This window comes from Thunnus albacares, chromosome 15 (assembly GCF_914725855.1).
Source record: "Thunnus albacares chromosome 15, fThuAlb1.1, whole genome shotgun sequence".
Classification (NCBI taxonomy): domain Eukaryota; kingdom Metazoa; phylum Chordata; class Actinopteri; order Scombriformes; family Scombridae; genus Thunnus; species Thunnus albacares.
The window spans coordinates 27,188,341-27,213,395 of NC_058120.1; the positions used below are offsets into that span (position 1 = coordinate 27,188,341).

General features: G+C 38.8%; 1 protein-coding gene across 5 annotated transcripts in view; it reads right to left on the reverse strand.

Moving 5' to 3' along the window:
• Window positions 1–1,024: 1,024 nt before the first annotated feature.
• esr2b (estrogen receptor 2b) overlaps window positions 1,025–25,055 on the reverse strand; it is a 42,119-nt gene continuing 18,088 nt past the window's right edge. For 2 of the 5 annotated variants that reach the window (XM_044374158.1, XM_044374159.1), the window contains 9 exons: window positions 23,312–23,824; window positions 21,772–21,968; window positions 21,557–21,673; window positions 17,620–17,970; window positions 14,924–15,062; window positions 8,661–8,794; window positions 4,864–5,047; window positions 2,735–3,076; window positions 1,025–1,958 (listed from right to left, as the gene is read on the reverse strand). In XM_044374158.1, coding sequence (XP_044230093.1) covers window positions 1,841–1,958; window positions 2,735–3,076; window positions 4,864–5,047; window positions 8,661–8,794; window positions 14,924–15,062; window positions 17,620–17,970; window positions 21,557–21,673; window positions 21,772–21,968; window positions 23,312–23,751 — 2,022 coding nt within the window. In that variant the 5' untranslated portion in view covers window positions 23,752–23,824 and the 3' untranslated portion in view covers window positions 1,025–1,840. Of the gene's footprint in view, window positions 1,959–2,540; window positions 2,638–2,734; window positions 3,077–4,863; window positions 5,048–8,660; window positions 8,795–14,923; window positions 15,063–17,619; window positions 17,971–21,556; window positions 21,674–21,771; window positions 21,969–23,311; window positions 23,825–25,055 lie in introns of those variants that run through there. The other 3 variants (XM_044374160.1, XM_044374161.1, XM_044374162.1) reach the window with 3 other exon arrangements.

Sequence of the window (25,055 nt, forward strand, 5' to 3'; positions counted from 1 at the left end):
GCCAAACTGCAAACATTTGTGGTTTGTCTTAGTTTGGTATTATTAACAGGGTACGTGTGCATGTCAGTTGAAATGTACTGTATGCAATTAGAAAGTAATATTTGGTATGTTGGGGTATAATATGCATATAGAGTTTACATGTGAAATGTTAGCATATTGCCTTGCTAACATCACAGTTGCTGACAATAAGTGTAATTTAATATAATGTAAGTATGGCTACAGGACTTAATATGCATCCTGTCATCGACTATAGAATACATTATGTAAACATAGCACAAAAAGTAAGGAAATTTGTGTTTGGTAGATTATTTCTTTGTTGTAAATTGCTTCTTGGCAAGAAATCTTATACCATTGGAAAGCCTGTTTATTTCCCTTTTAAATGGTGCCACATTTGTAAGGAACATGCATTTGTGGGATGAGCAGCAGAGCAGAGTATTTGGGTTGCGCCCATGAAAAATATGCCAAATCTTCTCTGCCAATGCCAAACAGCTTATTCTGCCATTGACTCTTGTTTGGTGTTTGGTGGATTGGATGATTGAAGTTTGAAGAAACAAGACATATTAGCAATTTAACAATTTATTTATTTAACAAACAGGAGCCTCAGTAGCGTGCGGAAGAACCATATGCAGCCACAACAGCCTGGCACCTCCTCCTCATGCTGGTCACCAGCCTGGTCACACACTGCTGTGGGATGGCATCCCATACTTCAATCAGCATTTGTCAGTTTGTGGGGTTTATTGGAGACTACCTCCAGAATTTGGGAGTGGAGAGGATGGAATGGCCTGCCAGCAGTCCTGACCTCAATCCCATTAAACACTTGTGGGATGAGCTTGGGCGTGCTGTTCGTGCCAGAGTGACCAACACAACCACGTTGGCTGACTTGCGACAAATGCTGGTTGAAGAATGGGATGCCACTGGGCCACAAATGCATGTTCCTTACAAATGTGGCACCATTTAAAAGGGAAATAAACAGGCTTTCCAACAGTATAAGATTTATTGCCAAGAAGCATTGTTACAACAAAGAAATAATGTACCAAACACAAATTTCCTGACTTTTTGTGCTGTTTAGTTTACATAAATGTTAAAAATGTTGTTATTTGGACTGTTTTGCTGGTGCATTAGTGTTTAATTCAATTAGATGTAGTTTACTTGCATTACAGTAAAAAGAACAGATCTGTGCCACATATCATAAAGTGTAAATCCAGACTTAGTTTAGCCAGATGAACAGAGAAAAAAGCTATTTTAACAGTCATTTTGTGAAAAGGCCACTTCTACTTCTGCTTATTGACTTGACTGACTTTGTACAAAGGAGAGTAGAAAAATCCTGGATGAACAGGCACCGATTAAAACACTAAAGTACACAATAGTAGTGAAGAAGAAGAAAAAAAAAAACACCAGTGTGATAGAAAACACTGCCCTTTTACAGCTGTATTAATGGAAATGGATGTTAACTGTTGACCACATGCATGTTTCTGTAAGTCACTGCAGGTGGTTTGTAGATGGCTTGTTCTGGATATAACACCAAGGTGGAAAAAAAAGATACAAATACTGTATATCAAAAAAGAGCACAAACCGACTGGCAGAGTTTAGCGATGTTCTCATGAACACCTACTGTAGTGCACATTCACGAGAAATATTTACGCACACAAAATATACATTCAATCAAAAACTGCTTTTTTTTTTTTATACCCAAAGACTAAAAACATCTCAACAAGAGAAAAAAACTTTTACCTCACAACAGCACTTTCTGTTTTTTTTATCCTTTTTTTTGTTTGTTTCCTTTTCTCCATCTTTCGTGGTGGAAAGTTGTTCAGTCTCAGTTTGTCTCTTTACAGTCCAGTCACCCCTCTAAGGTGGTGTCCATGACAACTCCTTCAGCGATGACGTAGTCCCTCGATTCCTCTGCAAGACCCGCATCCCTTGAATCCAGCAGTGACCACGGCTCAGGATGGATGTAACTGTGAGGAAAAGTGTGAAACGATCAAGATATTTTTGGTGTACAAGACTTGGACAGGATGGACGGTATTTAATCAACTGGTGCTTTTTTCTCTACGACTGAATCTCGTGACTGGATTGAAACCGACTCAGTCACAACATACTCCAACTGGAAAGTAAATAAGTAAAAGTACTGTACTCCCTTCCTTCCTTTCTATAAATTTGTCCTTAATTTTTTTTACTTTTGTTCCCTCTTTTCCTTATTTCTTTACTTTTTTCCTTACACTGTTCCCTTTTTCTTTCCTTCCTTCTGTCTTTCCTTTTTATCTTTACTATTCTCTCCTCCATTCCTACTTCCTTTCTTACATCTGTCCTTATTTCTTTCCTTCCTCCTACCTTCCTTTTCCCCCCTTTTCTTGTTTGGTGTCCTTTTTCTTTACTTTTTCCTTCTTTATTTCCTTCCTTTTTTCCTTCTTTCCTTGCAATTCTTCTTTCATACCTCCTTTATTGTTCCTTCCTTTTCCATCCTTTCTTTTTCTCTGTCTTTTCTCTTCTTCCATCTGTCCTTGTTTTTTCATTCTTTCTGTGCAATTCTTCCATCATACCTACTTCCTTCCTCCTTTTCTTCTTCCACTTTCTTGTTTTTACTTCTTTCCTCTCTCGCTTTCTTCACCTGATCTGAAAGCATGAAAATGTCCACAACTGCAGACATTAGGTTTTCACCTCACAATAAAACTACACTCTACTAATACTTTTATTACAGTTAATCCATTTTACTCAAATAACTTCTTGAACTTACTCATTGCTCTCCACAGCCATGTGAGCCACCACGAAACTCGGTGAAGGTGTGGACTGGAGGGCCGAAGCCTGCAGGTGTCTGTCCATGATCAGAGCTGGATCAGCTGGTCCGTGCGGAAGCACGGCGGTGTGGTCGGCGGTGGTCTGGTTTGCGCCGGGCTGCGGGTTTGGAGGGGGTTGGGGGTACTGGTGCTGCTCGGAGGCGGTGTCAGAGCTCAGCGAGGACGCAGACGTGTGACTGCTGCTGCTGGACGTGTTGGCCTCCAGCATCTCCAGGAGGAGGTCGTACACCAGCACCACGTTCTTCCTCTTCATGGTGGACAGATGGTCCATGCCTTTGTTACTGCGGAGAGAGCAGAGCATTTTTGCTTATTATTGAGTACTAAAGGTCTTATTTCCAAGTTAAAATGTACTTAAAATGTATTATTCATGATTTAAACATCAATTTTAATGTGTCATTTCAATACCTCAAAACTATTTTCTAGAAAATTCTTAAAAGACTTTGAATAAGCTTTGTACATTGTCAGATTTTATCCCTTTTTTTTAAGAAAACAAGACTTTTGGAGTCAATAATACAGACTTTTTGTAGTGTAATGCTGCCTTCATGTAATATGGGTTTGATAGTAGAGATGGGAAAAGAAGGTTGTATGATAACTGAGTTGGTCATGTGAGAATTTAAAATACTGTGCATTGAAAAATAAATTTGGGGCTTAATTACATCGAACGACAGACTTTGGCCGACGTGATGTGTTCATGTTCGCTCGGTTTTCAGGCGCTCCTGTATTATAAAGTGCCAGGTCGTATCAGTTTGAGTGAGAGAGAATTACAACTCGGTTGTTGACATGAAAGCTATTTATTAGAGGGAAACTTGTAAATGTGATAACGCTGATATGATGTGAATGCAGCACAATATACAGTTTACCAAGTGTGCCAACTGATTATATGAGTGAGGCTAATGTGTCACACGCGTAGGCGTAACTAGTTTATAAGACTGATCATCTCATATACAGAATCAGCAGTTGACACACACATTATTCTTACAACATGAGTTCTTTACAAGCTTTTAAACTGCTATATATAAAGAGTTTCTACCCAATAATGCTAAATATTAAGAGAACAGTACAGTGTCCCAGTATTTGATTTAACCCATTATCTCTGTGTTGTTGTGTAGATTGTATTGTGGATTTGAATGATCTTTTTCCTATTTTGTTTCTCATTAAGATACCCATCGACAAGCACAGGGACCGTTTCAAGCTCCAGTCATTTAAGTCGAGTATGAAACCAGCTGTGTACTTGGAGAGAAACTGAATATGAGTCTAAATGTCAGGTTTGCAGAGAGCCAGTCCAAATGTTTTTGGGACTATAAACAGATTTTGACATCCAACCATTTTAATGATAAATAAATAAAATTTAAATCACTAAAAGACAATAAATGAAGATGTTTTGACTCTCTTATGTCAGGTATCTCCCTCCTTCTTTTGCTCTAAACCCAACCGGGTCAAGGCAGATGGCCGCCCACCTAGAGCCCGGTTCTGCTTGTCGTTTCTTCCCATTAAAGGGGAGTTCTTCCTTTGCTGCTGTCGCCAAGTGCTGCTCATGGAGGAAACATTGGATCTCCGTAAATTAAAGAGTTCAGTCTAGACCTGCTCTATGTGAAAAGTACCCTGAGATGACTTCTGTTGGGATTTGGCGCTATATAAATAAAACTGACTTGACAATTTAAACCATATAAAACAAGATACAATTACTATATTTAAAGAGTGTATTTGATATTTCCACTAAAAACCCATTGGATAATACAGTAATGTCAAAATGTGCCATTTTAGATGTGAATTAAGTCTTTTTTATTTTATTTTCCATGTCTTTCTCTGAATGCATGTACAGTATGCACGTTAACTTTATTGTTTGCTTTCTTTTTCTAATTATTTTGATTTCTTTCTCATAGTCTATGTTCCTGCATATGAGTGTACACATACAGTACGTAAATGTGCATGCGTTTGTCAAAAAAAAAAACAGAGAAATTTTCACTAGTTTTTATGTAAATATCTATGAGTACATGATGTTTTTCCAGTGGATTTCTCTGTATTCTGCTGCCGTTTCACAGTTTCCTGTCAACTCTCTGGCTGTTACCTGACGTGGCGGATGTGGGAGAGCAGCATGGTGAGGTGTCCAAGGCGCAGAGTCTGCTGCTGGGTCGTCAGGCCCATTTTGGAAATCACCCACACAAGAGCATCAATCACCGAGTCCAGCAGACGCAGCATTTTGTTCCTGCTCTCCAGCTCCTCGGCTGTCTGCGGGGAGTTCGTACACAAATCTGCAAGAGACAGCACAGCGACATTTCAACATGTAAAACACATCAGACATTTACTGTTTATTACATAACGGGTTGATTACTACTCTGCCAATCAATTATTGTGTATCACCAGTTATGACATCCACTAACGATACTCCTGAAGTTCTTCTAAAATGCACTAAACATCCTGTAAAATAATTTTGTGCAACTTTTTTTAAGCATTTTGTTTCTAAACTTAACTGCCATGAAACTTCCAGTCTTGCTGTCAGCAACAATAATATGAAAATGGATTCAGAGGATTCAAAGGCTTTATTGTCATATGCAGAAATAAACAAGTTACCAATGCAATTAAATTCTTCGTTCGCTATGTGTCTACCTGGTGTCGTCAATTACTCTATTATTACTCTCTACATACACTCAATATACTCTAAATATACTAGAAACTATGTTTAATAAAAGGATTTAAAACGTATTTGTAGCAAATATACACAGACACAGGTGTTTGGTAAGATAATATCTACTGAAAATGTCAACAAAATCCAGCCATACGTTTTTGAGATATCAGGTCATGGACCAAGGGAAGGATCAGAGGGAACTGAAGGTCAGGGGTCACCAAAAGGATTACCCAGCATCCTCTGGGGTTCATAGACCTTTTTTCCACAGCAGACATTTTGACATGTCAAAGCATGAAAAGCTCAGGTGGAAATAATGATAATAATATTAATGATGACTGTATTCCATTTAGATGAGCCAGTTCAAATGTTTTGATCCTCACTGATATGGTTTACTGGGAAATGTTATTAATTACACCTTCCTGCTTTTACAAGTCAAAATGTCTTCTGTGAAAAGGGTCTATTGATATTCCAACAACATTTTATGGCAATGTGAGAAATATCTGTGGAAATATGTTGCTTTCGACATCCGTTGGACAGACCGATGGACTGAGCAGTCCACCTAAATTGCTAATCTTTTGGTCCGACTGGTTGTCAAAAACCCATTTCAGTTGAAAATCCACTTTGCATACAAAGAGCTATGGTCCATTTAAGGTCATATTTGTATTTGACTGTTTTCTTAAAAAACCCTGAAATTAGCAACTCTGCGTGTGTGCGTCTTTGAATTAAACAGTTACTGTAGGTAGAAGAGTCCCAGAGACAAACTTCCTCTTTTGACTAAATATTCTGGATACATGGGATTAACATGACAATTCCGATAGTAACCACATACTTGCTTGTCTTTATAAAGCACCTAAAAGACGGTGCACATCTGACTTATGAAAACCAAAAGATATTTTATATAAAACACCAAAACTTCACCCAGGTTTCTCATCTTTCAAGTAGAAACTGAAGTCGTGACATTTACACAAGTCAATTTAAAACCATTTGCATGTTAAAGGTTGAGTTCCTGCTCCTCAAAAGACCCCAAACGGCTTCATAATGAACGTGTGAGTCCGGATGAAACACTAGAGGACAGCAGAGAGGAGAAACCGTCCTCCCTCCACCGGGACAAAGGACAGACTGAATAGTTGAGCCACAACGTTCCATCTGTCCACATTGATAAATCCTACATTTCCTCCCTGTTCTCTTGACTTTTCAGACTCTATTTCACTTCTTGCACAACTTGTACTTTTTTTTTTTTTTTCCACTCTAGCTGCAGAGGAGTAGAGTCACCAGAGAGTACAGAGGTCTGGCAGATGACTCTGTGTTTGTGTGTCTATTTGTTAGGGAGGAACTTTGTTAATCTCTGTGAGGACATGCAGAGAGGTCAGTGACCTGCGTGAAACCTGTACAGTGGCTGCTGGTGCTGCTGGTGGTGGTGGTGGTGGTGGTGGTGGGGGGTGAGGACTGGGTGAGGACGTTTTGACCGCTGGATACACATGAAAAGGTTAAAAAAACAAAAGCCGCACGGCAATAAAGTCCATCTTCACAGGTCATTTCATCTCCAGCTTCCTTCAAACTAACTGAAAGTTCTGCCAGGGCAAATATTTGTGGTAGGATTAGCAACACTTTTAAAGATGTTGAGGATAAAAAAACACATAAAAAGGCTCATGTAGCGTAACCCTGGTGTACAATACTTTAAAAGCCTTTTATTGGAAAGTTCAACATTTGCAATTTCATAAACTTCGGCCAGAGAACGGACCATCATTTGCAGCCACTATCTGCGTCGTCTCAAGGTCTGATTCATTAAAAGATTTTGCGCTAATAATATGATGGTGCAAACACACCCATAGAGTTTTGCAGCTAAGTGTAATTTGCCGTTGTTTTGCATCTGATTGAGTGAGCAGAGCAGTTCTCCATTGTTTCACACTTTTCTCCACATTTCAGCACATTGATTGGTCCATAATGAAAACTGCAGAGAACACAAAAGCCTCCAGTCTTTAATTAGCAGAGGAGCGAGCACACACAAAGAGCTCTCCACAAACACAAACCAACTTTCATGTATTTTACTTCTCTAGTGTTTCACATCTCTGACGTAATCTACTGAAATGTCCGTAGGCCACAGCTATTAATGTAACGTATGAGATTAATGTCTGAATCTTACAATAATGTCGTTCAGGTGTCACTGAATGTATCCAGGATTTCGCAGAAACATCAGTACAGATGTTCTGTTTGTTGCCTACAGCTGGCTGCAGCATCACACAGCAGCAGGAACGATAAGTGTGTTGCGACTTCATTAACTTGATCGGTCAGGATCAGATGGTAATTAATGTTCTATGTTCTTAAAGTGAAAACACCAGTCCTCTATTCATTTGAATGGGGGTTGTGTATTTATGCTGCTGAGGTTTTGGCCACAGCGGCGCCTGCAGCAAGGAAGCTGATCCAGAATCAACTTTTGGAGAAACGCAACCCTGCGATGGCCAATCACAGCTGGCGATCAGCGGGAGAGAGAGCTGTAAAACTCTGCCATGAGGAAGGACAAAGACATAACTAAGAGAAGGGGAGGACATTTGTCTTTGTTTGATAATGTTAAGGCTTCCCGACTCATTTTAGGAAAGATGAGAGAAAAAGAGAGACAGAGACAGAGAGACAGAGAGAGAGCAGCTGTGGTCAAGCAAGCTAGAGACTGAATGAAGAGAGGGAGCGGCAGCAGCGAGAAAGCCAGATCGGTTCTAGAGCACAAATAAACACACCTGCACCTCCGTACAACTCTGCAGCGGTGCACCGCAACACCTGACTAAACTCAAGGCTGAACTTTGCAGCAAATTTCAGTGAAATTTGTTGAGTAGAATTTATCAGACATCCTGCAGACTAACAGATTCACTAAAAGACAAATGGGACTAAAAAACATAAAAGTGAAAATAAATATATTGCAATGATTTTGATTTTTTAGTAAATTTTATGGCTATCAGGTCAAAGAGCATTATTCTGAAATAATTAGTTTGTTTTTCGCTGTGGTCAGATCTGTTTTATTATGTGTGTCAGATACGTGTCAGCTGTCATTGACCCATTTAGTTCCAGATTATTGTTTCAGTAACCACAACAAAGCCGAGGGACAAACTGATCCCGGTTGTTCAAGAACCAAAAACACGCCGTGCTGTACTGACAGGACAGGATTTATTGCTCGCTGCAAACCAACTCATCCGTCTCGAGAGGAAATGAAGTGAAGACTGCGGTTTGTCTGCATCAGTAAAACTCACTGGAGTTGAGGAGGATCATGGCCTTGAGACAGACGTACTCCTCCCTCTGCAGCTTCAGCTCGCGAAACCGAGAAGTGGCTGCCAGCAGCATGTCGAAAATCTCCACGATGCCCTCCACGCACTGTCCCTCGTCCCTGCAGAGAGACAGAAACGTAGAAAAAAGGTTCAAATAAAATAAGGAAGAGGAAAGTGGAATTAAATAAAGAACACAAGAGAGGTATGAGAAAGGTGGAAAGAGAAGAACAAACAAGGGAAGACAAAGAAAGAAAGGAAGAATAATAAAGAAAAGAACAAGTGGGACAAAGATGGAAAGACAGAAGGGACAGAAGGCAACAGAATAAAGAAAAACATGGATAACAAGTGAAAAAAGGGATAGACAGATGGAAAGAGACAGGTAAGGAATGAGAGAGAGTAAAGGTAAAAGTAAAGGTATTGAATAGGGCAGGGTGATTATTCAAAAAGGAAACTGACATTATGACTCTAGAACAGACCTAATTTTAGTCATATCGATATGTTTGATAAATTTGTTCCTTCATACAGAACGTCCACCTGTGTTAACCAAACATGTCCAACCAGTAATGACAAAAAGTGTTGGAGAAATGAGAACGAGCCGGTACAGAAAAGCATATTTTGTCTTTCATATGGACACAATTTGGCCTCATTGAACAAGATACTGGAAAAATGAAACTAGCAGCTTCTTTGGGAGGGAAAGAGAGGTGGTGAGGCTGGACGTTAGCAGTAAACTGTAAATATATCAGATAATATTAGAGGTGGAAGAAGTATTCAGATCCTTTATTTAAATACCAATACTGAAATGCAAAAATACTCCATTATAAGTAAAAGTCCTGCATGACAAACCCTACTTAACCCTCCTGTTGTCCTCGGGTCAATTTTGACCCTGACTACACTTTTACATAAACCAGTCTGCCGTAATCTATCAACGTATTTTCCTCTGATCTCAACTGTAGTTAAAATAATTCATAATTTCTTAGTCAGGATACTGTTTTCAAACCATTTCAATTTTTGTGATGACAGTACATAATGACCTGGGAGGACAACAGGATGGTTAAGTAAAAGTACAAAAGTATTATTTTTATATTTTACACAAACATAAAATATAGATTACTCACCCAAAACAAATTACAAACACACCTCATATATACAAACATACATACATGTAAGTACATGTCAAGTAATATACGTAATTGTAAAACAAATCACTTGTACAGCAATTGAAATTAAATACTTCATTCTATAGCAGGGACTGAATTAAAAAGCCAGATAATAGTAAGTTATGATATCATAGAATAAGCTCAGTATCCCTAGTTTTTGATATTGTTAGAATCTCCCATTTATTTATGTCTGTGCTTTTTGCTCTACATTTCATAATTATCTTTTCCTGTAAACAGTGATGTTTGTGGAATAATATGAAGGAGCTCAAAGCTCACCAGATGTATAAACTTTGCCAAGCAACACAACAGTTTTCAATAACATATTTTGATCATCTTGACAACCCCAAATAATATTGAGGGGATGCAACAACTGGACAATACCAAAATAAATGCATAATGTCCTCCTCATCACCACAAAATCTACAGATATTATCTGCAGTACAAAAGTATTAGCAGCAAAATGTAGTTAAAGTATTGCAGTAAAAGTACATAAGTATTATGAGCTTGATGTAGTTAAAGTATTGCAGTAAAAGTACATAAGTATTATGAGCTTGATGTAGTTAAAGTATTGCAGTAAAAGTACATAAGTATTATGAGCTTGATGTAGTTAAAGTATTGCAGTAAAAGTACATAAGTATTATGAGCTTGATGTAGTTAAAGTATTGCAGTAAAAGTACATAAGTATTATGAGCTTGATGTAGTTAAAGTATTGCAGTAAAAGTAGTGGTTTGGTCCCTCTGACTGATATATTATTATATATGACATCATTAGATTATTAATAGTGAAGCATCAGTGTTAGAGCAGCATGTTACTGTTGTAGCTGCTGGAGGTGGAGCTAGTTTACACTACTTTATATACAGTTAGCTAGTTTAGTCCAGTGGTTCCCAACCTAGGGGTCGGGCCCTCCAAAGGGTCAGCAGATAAATCTGAGGGGTCGTGAGATGATTAATGGGAGAGGAAAGAAGAAAAAACAAAGTTCTGATACACAAATCTGTTTTTTTTTTTTTTAACTTTTTCTCTAATCTTTGATTTTTGGTGAAATATTGGATCATTTGAACATTTATTGAAATGAAAGCATGTGAGAAGTTTAGAGGGAAAAATCACTATTTGGTGGAGCTGTTAACAACTCATAGACATGTGAAATGTGACCCCGACTACACACTGCTTTTTGTAAGACGTCAAAAGCCAAAAAGGTTGGAAACCACTGGTTTCATCTTTAACAATGTGTTGTATTTTAAAAGCTTGTTATATTATCCATTGTGTCAAATCTTCATCTGAAAAGTAACTAAAGCTGTCAAATAAATGCAGTGGAGTAGAAAGTACAATATTTCCCTCTGGAATATAGTGGAGTGGAAGAATAAAGTAGCATCACATGGAAATACTCGAGTAAAGTACAAGCACTTCAGATTGTGCAAGTACAGTACTTGAGTAAATGTACTTAGTTACTTTCCACCACTGGATAATATTCACTATAAGCTACAGTTTGTCAGAAAATAAATGCTACAGCTTTTAAAACATCCAAGCGAAGTTTGCTAGTTTTGTTAAGCAGCTGAATATATTGAGGGGATTAACTCTGAATCTATAAAGCCGTCTCTCTGTGCTCAGAGCAGCTTGTTTCAGAGGCAGCAGTCTGTTACACAAGCATTTATCAAAATAATGTCAAAGATCCGGCTAATAATGAGATAACAGAAGTCATAAAAGTGTTATTCAAATATGTAGTATATGTTAAACAGAGCCATATTTTACTGATATTTCTGGTTTTGGCAAAAAATATTTTTAAGTACAAATAACTAATAAGAGTTCCACTGTGAGGACGGAGAATCTTGTTTACAGGTGTATTTAATAAGATATTGTTTGATCAATCGTTACTGAGGTCAATGTGACATTTAATTGTGATATTGATCTTAGGTGATGTCGCCCGACGCCAGTATTGAACCTCAACCAACCAACCAACCAATCAAATGTGTGCAGTGAATGCTTTTTCTACATAATCTTGTTTTTTTCCTTCATGAAACATCAGGTTTTTTATGCTTATTTTAATAAGTTTTAGTTCATGTACAGCTGTTTTACGGCACTCAGACTAAACTGAATATTGATGCTTTGGAGCAGTTTTGTATAAAAATGTTTATACTCAATATAATCAGCTATGTTAAAACATTTTGAACAATACCCAGCTCTACTTTCTACAACTTCTTGGTTAGTAATTTGAGTATTTTACTTTTTTTTTTTTTTTAAACATTGCAGCTCAGTAGATCACACAAAGAGCAGAAGCAACTTGCTGCTGCTGTTATTTCGATTGTAACTGCAGAAAATGTAAAATAAACTCTGAGGATGTGGAGCCAATGTGATGTAAATTTATGCAGTGAACTAGAGACGGTGGGAGGGGGAGGATTTATCAAATTCCTCACATTTGTTCCCACAACAATATATTAAGTGTTGATTGGTTACTTACAAAAACATGAACTATGAGCCTGTTATGTTCTAAAAACTTTTCACCTTCAACTTGACAAAATTTCGTTATTCGAGTTACCGAAAAGGCTCCCGACTGGGTAATTCACACCGCCGTGACTTTTTTAATAAAACACTTGAAAATCCGCTTTGTCTGTCTGAACTGGCTTTAAAAGAAAGGAGCCAGTAAAGAACCACAGGGGTAATAATGTGAAAATGTGACAGTGAAAGAAGCGGGTGACAGTGTGTGTGACTGGGAAAAAATTAAAAGAGATTAAAAGAAGAGTCGATTAACAGAGAAAATTAGAAAGTGACTCTTTGTTTTCTGGCTTTGTTCGGGCCTCTTGTTGAGTAAGTAGATGGATTTACATCCAGGATGTTTTCCTCAGCTGTCCCCAAGAAGAAAAAAAGGTTACCTCAGGCTAACAGAGACCACTCAACAGAGAAAAGTAAGGCTGTGTTATGAGAACACATCAAGGTTAACTTAAAGCCTATAGTGATAGTTTCCGTGGTAGTGGAGGAAAGAAAGGCCAAACACTAAACTCAATCCACCAGTCCAGTGGATTTAGTGGAAGACTTTCTCTTTTCTGTTTCTATATTCCTGCATTTATTCGTATTATCTCTCCATTTTTTTTTTTTTTTTTTTTTTTTACACCATGTGTTTTAATCCACCATTGAAAATAGTCCCAACAAACGCACCATTTCCTCCTCTTTGATTAACGTTTGCTGGAAACTACAGTCACCATCTATTTTAAATTAAACTGTATATATATACACACACATTCACCGGCCACTTTTAGGAACACCTGTGCAATCTAATACAACAGCTGTGCCATAAATTCTACTTTTACGAAGTTCATACATGTTCAGTTTTTGTTGACATTGTCAGAAAGGTGATAATTCTACTTTATGTTTATTATTGAAAAGTGTTCTTATTATTTTGTCCCCCCTCATGTATGTTAATGGAGTGGAAATATGTCAACACGCCTCCCTGACGGCTTATTTTGGAATAAAGAAGTCTCAAGACATGCGTGTGCAACCCTTCCTGGTTAATTATTGGCCGACAGAGAAAATGCAACCACATATAAATATATATATATAAATACATTTAAAGAGTTTCCCAAAGCTTTGAGACATGTAATTGGGTTTAAAGATGTTGGGATCTGGTCATTTATGCTGCTGCTGCTGCACATTAGAGACAATAATCTGCACCACAAACACCAGATAAAACTATTCATTACTTTCAAATGCTTTATTAAGATTTCCCTACACAGCAAATGCTGACAAATTAGTTCATCAGGAAACCTAAACCGCTGGTAGAGCCGCAGCCTAATTACAGCGTGTTTACCGTGCCTGGAACTGTCACCCGGACAAAGTTGAAGGTCAACGCAGAAGGGAACACTGAGTGATAAAAAGATTTTTGGCAAGAAAACGAGCCGGCGGTCCAGAAGAATCAGTGATATATCTGCGGCAAACTGCTGCTGATATCTTTACGGTTTCAAGGTCTGAGTGAACTCCCCCGTTTATTGTGTGATGTCGACTCGTCGTGGCGGTGTAACGACGTGGGGAAGATTACACCGTAACCATGCGGCAGCTGCACACTAGACTCACATTCAGAACGTGAGCGGTTCACCTTTATTCATTGTTTTAGAAGAATCAAGGACCATAAATACTTCACAGCAGCTGCAGCCTTTATTTAACATGAGAACCAGGCTTTTATGTGGGACCGATTGTTATTTATCTTCTTCTTCAGTGGTTTAATAAGTAGTAAGATCTTTTACTTAAGTGTGTGTGTGCACGTAAATGTGCATATGTGTGATTTAGCTTTAGAAAATATGCATCTATATACTTTATTGCCTTGTTTCACATTTTATTAATACTTTATTATCATTATACTAGTATATTACTGCATATATATTTTTAATAGTTCATTTTATTGCCTTTACTTTTACATGTGGTTGATTCTTAACAATGTATCATATCTTACAAGCTGATCACATGTTTTGAATTATAGTAATAAGAATAAGAGCAACAGGAGTTATTAGTAACAATAGCCAACTGTAGTGGACTAACAAGTACAATATTTCTCCCTGACATGCAGCTTTAAGTAGCATAAAATGGAAATTGTCATATTAAAATACAAAATTACACCAGATAGGTTAACATGCAACACATCATGTTTGGACTGCAGATTAATAATAATAATAATAATAATAATTTAAAAAAACACTTGAATGGACACAAACACACTGAACAAAAAGGTTTCAGCCAACAAAAGCGAACAAGCTTTAACATGTGGGAGTTCCAGACAAGAAAAAGACTTTGCCAAGGGCACGTCTGTAAAAAACATATTAATGATGAATCATGATATTAAACCTGTACACTGGCCCGTTTTCAAGGCTTCTTAAGATCAGATCCAAGAATGATCCGTCATATTTGGAAGTAAATTAAATATCTGAACAATCCCTGTGTAGTATATATTGAAGACAGTGGTGGATTTTATTACTGAGCCTTCTGTTTCAGCTCCTCACAACAACACATGAGATGATTAATAGTCTTATAAAGTCATAAAATTCGTGGTGAGTTGGATACGACATGCTCACCGAGGATGAATAACGCCGTTTCTGTCTGTTGCTTTCTCACCTGTTGAGTTTGAAGTCTGGAGAGAAGATGAGTTTTCCAGGATGATCCACTGACCTCCAGATCAGGCCCAACATCAGGACCTCCAGCCAGCAGCACTTCAGCAGGTGGATCTGGTCTGCTAGATTCAGCTCTACAAAGCCTGAGGATGCAACAACACACAGAGGGGAAGGGGGGGGGGGGTAATTAAGCTATAGATCTGTCTGGAATGAACATGCCTCTTCCATCCTTACACCGCCAAGACGCAGCGACATTTAGTTAGTAGCTGGAACATATTTACTGTTTACACACTGTGAAATCCCGGAGTCCAAACTATGACCAGTGAAGGTTAAGAGTAAATACTGAAGAAATCAACCTAAAGGACATGTGTATGTTATTGGTGGCATTTTCTCTTTTGACTCTTTCTTCTTCTATTCTTTTCTCCTCTTTCCTTATTGAACATAGAACAAAAAAAAAATGCAAATAACTTGACTGCAGATTTGAGTTTCACTGATCATATAGGTGATAATTAATTCTCATGTACAGTGCATGCAAAACAGGCAGGATGCTGCAGTAGAGCCTCTGTCAGTGTGCTGTGTTTGCAATATCTTCTCTTTGCAGTGAAACTTAATGAAGAAACAGAAACAGTACTGGAGAGGTGAACTTAATAAGACTGTCAGAGCTTCAGAGCAGTTTCCAACATCTCAACAGACGAAGCTACTTTCCGTCTAGTTTCAAAAGGTGGTCAAGTTACACTCCCCTTCTGAAACTAGAGTCCCTGTACAAAATTCACTCTCTGAAGTGGCTGTTAAGACCTCTTTTCTCCACCAATTTGTGCATCACCTTCTGAACACACCAAGAATACAGGGAGGCGACGCAACTTCAGTATACGAGTCAACATAAAGAGGAAAAACATTAACAAACAAGCTCATAACGGCTCGTGTCTTGCCTACAAACTATACGTGTCCTTGCACAGGGATGATTTCATCAGCTTTAATGGTAGTATCTACCATTAACACCAGAAGTGCATTTGTACATAACATCAGCAATTAAACTCAGTCATGTGGAAACTACTGTAAGTCTAATGAAAAATCTCTAAACTGAAAGTTTTCTCATGGTTCACTGTCTCAAAATTGGAAAATGGAAATTCATATATGGTTTAATTCTCATCTGACTACCTGAAATGTCAAAATGTCAGAGTAATAAGTAAACTCCCTCTGATATTTTTGTCTTGCTAGTGGCAAACACAAGACAATTTAGAGTTTTTTGGAAATGTCTTTCTTCCCGAGTATCTCTATACACTGTAGAACACAAAGATATGAAACTGATATAAATCTTCTCTTCTAACTCTTGGTAAGATGTCAGAGGGTGTCATGCAACTGCGCTGCTTTAATGACCTTTTTAAAGAACTCTACAACCATATGCGGTGCTCCTTCTGCTATCTCTGTATCCTTAAAGGTTCATCAAGTCAGAACAGCACCTTCCTCACCTGTCCTTGCTGTCTCAGCAGACAATGCAATACTCATTTTCACTTGTCTAAGTTAAAAAAAAAAAAGGTTTTTTTTTCAAAAAAACTGAGACTTTGTGATCCCTTCACATTATCATCTCTCTCCTGGGAAGTTACCTGCTGAGCTGAACACTGGCTGAGGAGAGGAAGAGGAGAAAGAGAGGAAGGATAAGTACGGAAGAAAAAAAAAGAAATTCGCTGCAGCCTAGAAATTTTAGACACACAAAATTAGTGATTCTACTCTATGGATCAGTGTAACATCTGTAACGCTACATATCAAAACACCGACATGACTGACGGGTGGATGATGTGTTTACTGCAGCCTCAGGTTTGTTTTTACTGTAACTCTCAGTCTTGTTTCCACGTCTTCAGTGAGCCGGACTTCTACACGCTGTTGATGGTGACAGATCATGTGAAGCATGTTGACACGCACACTGACATTTGACACTTTTCATCTCAGTAGCAACATACCAACACAATATGAAAACAGAATGTACTGAATTAGATACTAATTTATTGTAGTAATATTAGCCTACTGTTACTATGCATTAAACAATAAAGTAAATTAAAGTATTTTGATATGAAAACCATCATTTTTGCTCAACGAAGTATTCTGTATTACACAGAAATGTCTCCCAAACTGCTGGAAAAACTGATTTTTGTTCATGAATAGAGGTTTGAGTTTGGACACAAAGCAGCGCCGCACGCTTTGTCAAGTTTGAGAAAAGAAGGTTGGTGTTGAACCTTCAGAACATTTTAAAAAGAAAGTACAAAAACATTTCCAAACTAAGTTTTGTAATTCCTGAGATTCAAAAGTCAGCTGTTGTTCAAAGACAAACTTTGTAACAAGGAGAAAAAGTATTAGAACACAAAATAAGAAGATTTAAAATATCATAAAAGTGTAAAACTTTAGATTTGAATCGGTACATTTTTTAATACTTGTACATTTATTATTTTTCAAAGTTCAAACTTTAATGCCACTTAAAAATGTTGGCTTTCAAGCAACCATTTATTATTTAACTCCATATAAAAATTAATAATACATTTTGGCACTGATCTGTTTCCTTAATGAACATCGCAAACCTCAAAGTGTACGCTGCGTTCAAGAAAAGAAAAACATCACGCTCACTTTTTAAAATTCTGCAGAGAAAGACTCGACATCAGAAGCTAAAGATGAGAAGACTGATCATACGGCCCTGCTGATGTATTTTACCTGGAATCTTTTTGGCCCAGCTGATCATGAAGACCAGCTCCTTGTCGGCCAGGCTGGTGAGGGACATCATCATGGTGGCTTCGGTGAAGGGCTTCTTCAGATCCTCCATGAGGTAAATCTCCGGAGGCTCAGCGTCCATGATGCGGGAGATGAACTCCTGCGGGCTCATGGCCGAGTTGCGCATTTGGTTCCCCCGAAGGAGCGGAGCAAGGGGAACCTCCAGGTGGAGATGCCGCTGGGCCCGAGCACCAAGCCCCATCCTGACCAAACCCTTGCCTGTGGGATCCTGGGAGTGAATTCCACCGCGGCGGTGCCGGGTTCCTCGGTAGCTGCAGCGTTCACGCCTCACACCTGGTGAACGAAGACAGCGAGACGAAGAGCACAAATATTAGCTGCTAGCAGTTTTAAAACAAGAATATAAACCTAAATCTATACGTTCAGCTTTCCTAAAAACTTAGATGCACTGGAGACGTCCTGACTATTAGCAACAGCATCTACATACACCTGAGCAGGTCTTCTGGTAGCTGTTTGGGTGCGTTAAGCAGAGCAAAGTAAACACAAAGCTCATCATCACGATGTCCAACTCTGTTTTTCTTACTCTCAGTCAGGCCAGATTCCACCAGACTTTATAAACCATTTGAAACAGACTTTAAAAGAGCATATAAAGACCGATACATACAGTGAATGGCTTGTATTGAAACGTGTTCCCCTGCTTTATGGAGATCTTAAAGGTCAACAGCTAATGATTACAACAAGTGGAATGAAAATACAAGGAATAAAGTCATTTTCCATTTTACTTTACTTTAAATGCTTTATTTATTAGTTGTCTCTTGAGCTCTTGAACTGGAGCTCGTTCAACTAATAAATTTATTTATTAGTTGTCTCTTGAGTTGTTTTTCTTTTAATATACAAACCCAGAACCCTTGATGAGTAGAGACTGTGATGCTTTAGGATAATGAACCCAGGAAATATAAGAGGAAAAGTTGAATTCTTTCAAAAACATGATTCCTTTGGCCCAACAGTCTGTCTGTGTAAGTGCGGGAACACCCCGTTTCACATTTGGTTATGCTGCAGCCTCATGTTTACTATTTATTAAAACGGGAAAACTGAAACATAAGTATTCAGACCCTTTGCTATGACACTAGAAATTTAGCTCAGGTGCACATGTGGGACCTCAGGGACTGGTGGACTGGTCAGGGTTGAGGGAAAGCTGCGCAGAGATATCTTTAATGAAAACCTGGTCCAGAGCCTCAGACTGGGCCAAAGGTTCACCTTCACACAGAACAATGACCTGAAGCACACAGCCAAAACAACGCAGGAGTGGCTGTGAATGTCCTTGAGTGGTCCACCCAGAGCCCAAGACTTGAACCCAATCGAACACCTCAGGAGAGACCTGAAAAAGTTCCACTGACAGTCCCCGTCCAACCTGACAGAGCTTGAGAGGATCTGCAGAGACGAACGGCAGAAAATCCCCAAATCCAGATGTGCAAAGCGTCGAACCCAAGAAGACTCGAGGCTGCGATCGCTGCTGAGTAAAGGGTCTGAATACTTGCGTCAATGTGATATTTCAGTTTTTCATTTTCAATAAGTGTGCAAAAATTTATAAAATTCTGTTTTCACTTTGTCATTATGAGGTATTTAGTGTAGATAGAATGATGAGGGGAAAAAAATGAATTTAAACAATTTTAGCATAAGATTGCAACATAATAAATTGTGAAAAAGTGAAGGGGTCTGAAAACTTTCTGGCTGCATATATATATATAAATATATATATATATATATGTATATATGATTAGTGTTTCCCATTCATCCCTTTTCCTTGGTAGTTAAATATCTTGATTTATAGCCAAGTCGTTGTATTTATCTGTTCCTTTATATCAGAGATGATATAATGATTTTACGAGTGCATAATATTAATTTCAAGTGCAGAGTTTATTCCTACAAGGAGCAAACAAGTTAAACTCTACCATCTTCTATTTGTCAGCAGTCGTCGTCCAGCTGCCTGTTTGGGTTTTTGGGAGGTTCTCAGGTAGAAATGTGTGTAACTGGGTGACTCTAAAGTATTAACGTTGCTGGAGGAGAGTCTGGCTTCCAGCTGAAGAAATTATATCTCAGAAGTGAAATCTCTGCAGTACAACATGTCTCTGCGCTAACACAACACAATCATATTTAACTTTTACAGTTTCAGTTTGATTTATGTACTAAAATACCTCTAAACACAGTGTCCTGTCACTGTCCAGCAGCTAAAATCCAGATGGGAGAAACTTTGAGAATCATACAAAATACATTCCCCCATCGAAATAAGTAAATAAATAGATAAAATAGGTAAAATAAAATAAAAATATAGCGAGAAAGGACTGTACCGATAACAACTAGCATCGGAGTTCACAATGTAAAATAGAGAAAGAAAAAAAAGGAAATTAGATTCAGAAGAGACTATCCTAATTTGCAGGATATTTAACCGATACCGTCATCCCATAATCACATTTGCACTAAAAGGTTCATGTAGCTTTAACTCCTCTTCTACATCTCTCAGAAAAGGTTGCCAGATCTTACAGGATTTGCCAAATGAACCTTGCAGTGTTTGCTCAAGTTTTTCTAACCTCATAATATAAGACATTCCTGATCGCTGCATATGAGATTGAGGAATTGCATCTCTCCATTTGAGTGGGATTAGACAACAAGCGAGCAGAACGCTGAGAAGTCACACTGGAGCTCGTTCAAAGAGGAGGAAACTCCAAAAAAGAGCTATAAAGCTATAAAAGTGTCTATAACACAGAAGTCCAGTAAATTGGTAGTTCCAACATGTACGTAGATATGAAGATGGGATCCTTTTGCCACAGTTACAAGTGGATCTCTGTCCAATGTGTCCGATGTAGTATTTTATACTGTAGTAACACATGTCCTGCACAGATGGAAGAGGTGTGGACTCATTTTAGCATCAAGTTTTATCTGTCATGTCCTCACCCAGGTTTTGCTCCCATCTGTGTTAATGACGGTGAAGGAGGATCGAACTGGTGCTAATAGGAAGTCGATATCAGAATTTTGGGGAAAGTCATTACTCTTCTTGATTTAAAGCTCCTGTGTGTAGAATTTGAAAATTTGTGACTATGGTCACTTTTAGAGGTAATATTTTTTAAAAAGCCAGGCCACTGGATTGTCAGATTTGCAGATTTTTCTGTAAATAAATACATTTTCCATCAAAGTAACATATATAAGTATGCTATAATCACAAAAAATGATTCTGATCCTGTGTCTCAAAGTTCAAACTCCATAATGAGCTCAGAGGTAAAACTTTCAGCGTAGGAACTTTTGTGCTGCTGTTGTGAAAGAAAATTGAATATTGGTTATCATGTCATAAATCCCTGTGTCAAGAGTCAATGTTTGTTATCAACTGAATGTGATGTAATGTCGTTGTCATTTTGGGGATACGTGTTGGTTAGGAAATCCTACTTCGAGGCTAGTTGACCTCTGGGGTTAGCTAGAGATATCTTTATCTTAAGCCTACTGTTTTAGAGACTGTGTGGATCATGAGGTACCTAGACAAACTAAAGTTGAAGGATGTCCATGTTTGAAGTTACTGATTGACCATGAGGTCTCTGTTAGATCGTCTGACCATACTTGTTTGTAAGAAGGTGTAACGGTTTGTGGAAGTGTCCATTTAGGGACCAGACTGTTTGTAGCTTTGCTTCTGGAGACGTATAAAGCTAGCTCTAGTTTGGGTTCACAATCTTTAGAGAAAGAACCAGCTGAACAACATGCTTTCTCTCCAAAAATACAAGATGACTGTATTTTTGTTTTTGTTTGGACATTTGTATAATTGTTACTGATGGTGTGATGGATTGTACAGTGTCTACAACTGCTTCAACAACTTCCACAACACTGTAACATGACAAAATGTCAAAGACCCTAATTATTAGGTGTCTTGAGTACCTACCACACTTCATCATTCCCACTTCATAGCATTTGCGTAGGCGACAGGCCTGGCAGCTTTTACGCCGGTTCTTGTCGATAGTGCACTGGTTCGTGGCGGGGCAGATGTAGTCATTGTGTCCTAAAAAAGAAAGATATGACATACAGTGGGATTATTTTTGACAGATGAAGTCAAGGAAGAAATGGTGAATATATATATATATATAGCCAAGTTCACACCTTGGATACTCCTCTTGAAAAAAGCCTTGCATCCCTCGCAGGACCACACGCCGTAGTGGTACCCGGAGGCGTAGTCGTGGCACACGGCGCAAAAGTGCATGTCCGTTTTCCCTACCGCGGACGAACACGAGGAGTTCACAACTTCCATTCCTTCCTCTGATCTCTTCCCCATCAGCTTGTTACAGCTGACGATGGAGCTGCGAGAAGCAAAGCAAACTCTGTGAAAGGGACAACTTGACATTTTTGGAATCTTAGCCCGTCATTCACCTGTCGTCAGTCTCCCAAGCAGGTACTCTGCTGCTGAAAATGTCTCCACAACCGCATTTCAGTCAACTGGAAGATTGCATTAGAAAACTGACAGCGCTATATACAATGTCTTCAATTGCAGTTGCCATTATGACTATCAAATGGAGATCCCTTAGCACAGATAATCACTAAATATACAGAACCAGATATACATTAAATCAAGTGTGCTGTGAGTGGATCCATTCACTAGTAGCAAATGTTTGATAAAGTTTTCTTCCAAATTGGGGTTTCTGTGATGCATGTAGGGATGCATGATATTATCGGCACGTCATCACTATCGACCGATATAAGCTCTAAAATGAAATATCGGCATCAGCCCGAAATGAACATTTTCTGCCGATTATGAGAGGCCGATTTGTTGCCTTCTCCTCCGCTGCCTGACTGTGCTTCCCTCCACGGACTGTTTCACCCTGACGGCCCCGGTGTTTCCTCCGCAGGCTGCCTGCGGAGGAAACACCGGGGCCGTCAGGGTGAAACAGTCTGCAGAGCAGCTGCTATGATCGGCTGCACAGATAGGAAACACCTCAGCTGACAGGATGTAAAAAAAATCTTCTTCTTTTTGGTTTATAACAACGGATGGCAACCAGCGTATTAGGTGCATTACCGCCACCTTCTGCTCCGGAGTGTGGACCAGAGATTAAATCCTACACATTAATCCTGTCTGTCTAATAAACTCAAAGAAAACTCTACTGCTGCACCCACTTGGCAGGTTCATTAAAGTTTTAATGCTGAGCTACTAAACTCCTAAGTTCTTCCTTCATATATTGTCTTTCTCGATCATAGTATAACCTATGCTTGCATGCATAATAGTCTCCTCAGCCAGCTGGAAAAAATATGTACATATATCGTTATCAGGCCACAATGAGTTGGAAATATCAGCATATTGGATATTGGAAAAAATCCAATATCGTGCATCCCTAGATGCATGAAATCCTAATCTTTAGTTCTGCTGTCAATCACCATATCATATCATAACATACCAATACTTCAAAAGTGCAGAGTTTACAGTTTTCTACACGACCCTTCTGAGATTTTTCCCTTTTAAACAAGCTAGTAAAATGTTTTTACTTTCAAAAAATGTATTACTTATTTCTTTCATTTTTAAACACGATATAAACAAACAAGAACAATGAAAATTGTAAAAAAATTATTACTTTTAACTTCTTTTTATTACATATTTCTTCATTTTGTGAACTATACAGCTCCATCCATAGTTCAGTGTCAGTAAACCTACCTGCTGGTGTTGATGTTGGGGGTTTTGGGCTCCAGCCAGGCTGCATGTTGTGGTTCGTTGTAGACGAGAGGCTGAGGACAGCGGAGGGTGAGCGAGGGCACGTTGGGGTGGTTTTGGGACGGCCACAAGGGGCTGAGGGATTGGCACAGAGGTGATGGACTGTCAGTGATGGGCGGCCGGGCGTAGCTCAGCACTGACGGGCTGTAGAAGGTCAGAGGTCCGTGTCCGTGGTTGTACTCGTGGCTATTGTCTGTGTATGGAGAGGGAATGCAGACGGCGTGGTTGTCCATGCCCAGAGGAGGGCTGTACATGCCGGGCAGGAGTCCCACGGAGCTCAGCCTCTCTGAGGCTTTGCTGGAGTCCACCTCCTGGAGCTGAAGCAGGGGTAACGGGTCGGCATCTAGCCCGGGAGAGGAGGCCATCATGAGGCAATCTACCATGTGATGGTGACACTGATGATGAATGTGATGATCCAGCTGGTCCCTCTATTGCATAATCTACTAGAAACAAGTCCTGTGGCAGAGGAGGAGAGACATACAATGTTATAGTTAAGATATTTTATATAAACCAAATTAAATAATGAAGAGAACAACAAACACACAAATGGTCAAATCATGAAGGTTAAAAAACATCTAGTTGCTTAGGTTAAGTGTTAAATTTGGGTGAAATGCAAATGTTTTTACATTCCTAGACTGAATATAAACACTGTTTCAACATTTAGTTCAAAAATTAAATTTTATTCTGAAGCAGTGTTTAACTAGTACAGCCATTAAATGTTGAAAAAAAATGTATGTAGTCTAGACATCTCAAAACTTCTCAGTTTCACTTTCAGTATCTAATTTTTCAACAAAATTCTGCCCAGTTTAAGATGTCCTTGATGTGCAGATAACCAAATCACTGCTTACTGGGAAGGTCCCAGTATGACCCGTATTTTGTCTCCACAGTCTTGTGCACTTAAATGTGCATTCATGCACAGCCAGGTAGTAGGCAAGTGTGTATAATGGAAAAGTAACGTGCACCGAGGGTTGTAGTGAGGTGCTATTCAGATGCCCTCAGGCCTTTTTCATGATCAAAAACTAGTATTACAATCAATAAATAAATGTATATGGAGCCAGAGTGTGCAACACTTTTTTCCTTCTTTCAAGTAGGAACCACAGCTGAAATATGATGTACAGTAAAAGTCAAAAAACGGTCACACTACAAAGTTATGGGAGAACCTCCACAGATAATTACATCATAATATTATATCTGTTCTTCTTGATGTGACTGATAAGACTAGTAGCCTTTCGCATATCTGACACTGTCAAGATTACTGTAATACTGTTTGGTTGATCCAACATGTGTTCTAACAAATCATTTGAGCTCAGTTGTACCATGTACAGTATTTGTATTTGTGTGTCCCAGTGAGCTCCACACTCTTACAGTCTTTAAGGACAAGTTCACAAACTTTCAAGTCTGTCCTAAAACAGAATTATTTTCATTATTGATTAAGCTATAAAATGTCAGAAAATGGTGAAACATGACGATCACGGCTTCCTAAAGCCCATGATGACGTCCTCTAGGACAGATCCATCTATCAACTTTCTCTGCAGCTGTCTCTGACCTTTGACCCTTCAATGGAAAACTGACAGGAGAATGCTCCACTAGCTAATCAACTAACGAACAACACAAAAAGTGACGTCTACTCTGGCCTCCAAGGTCTCGATATAAAAGATGTTTTGGGTTCACGGCGCCAGAGTCAGGC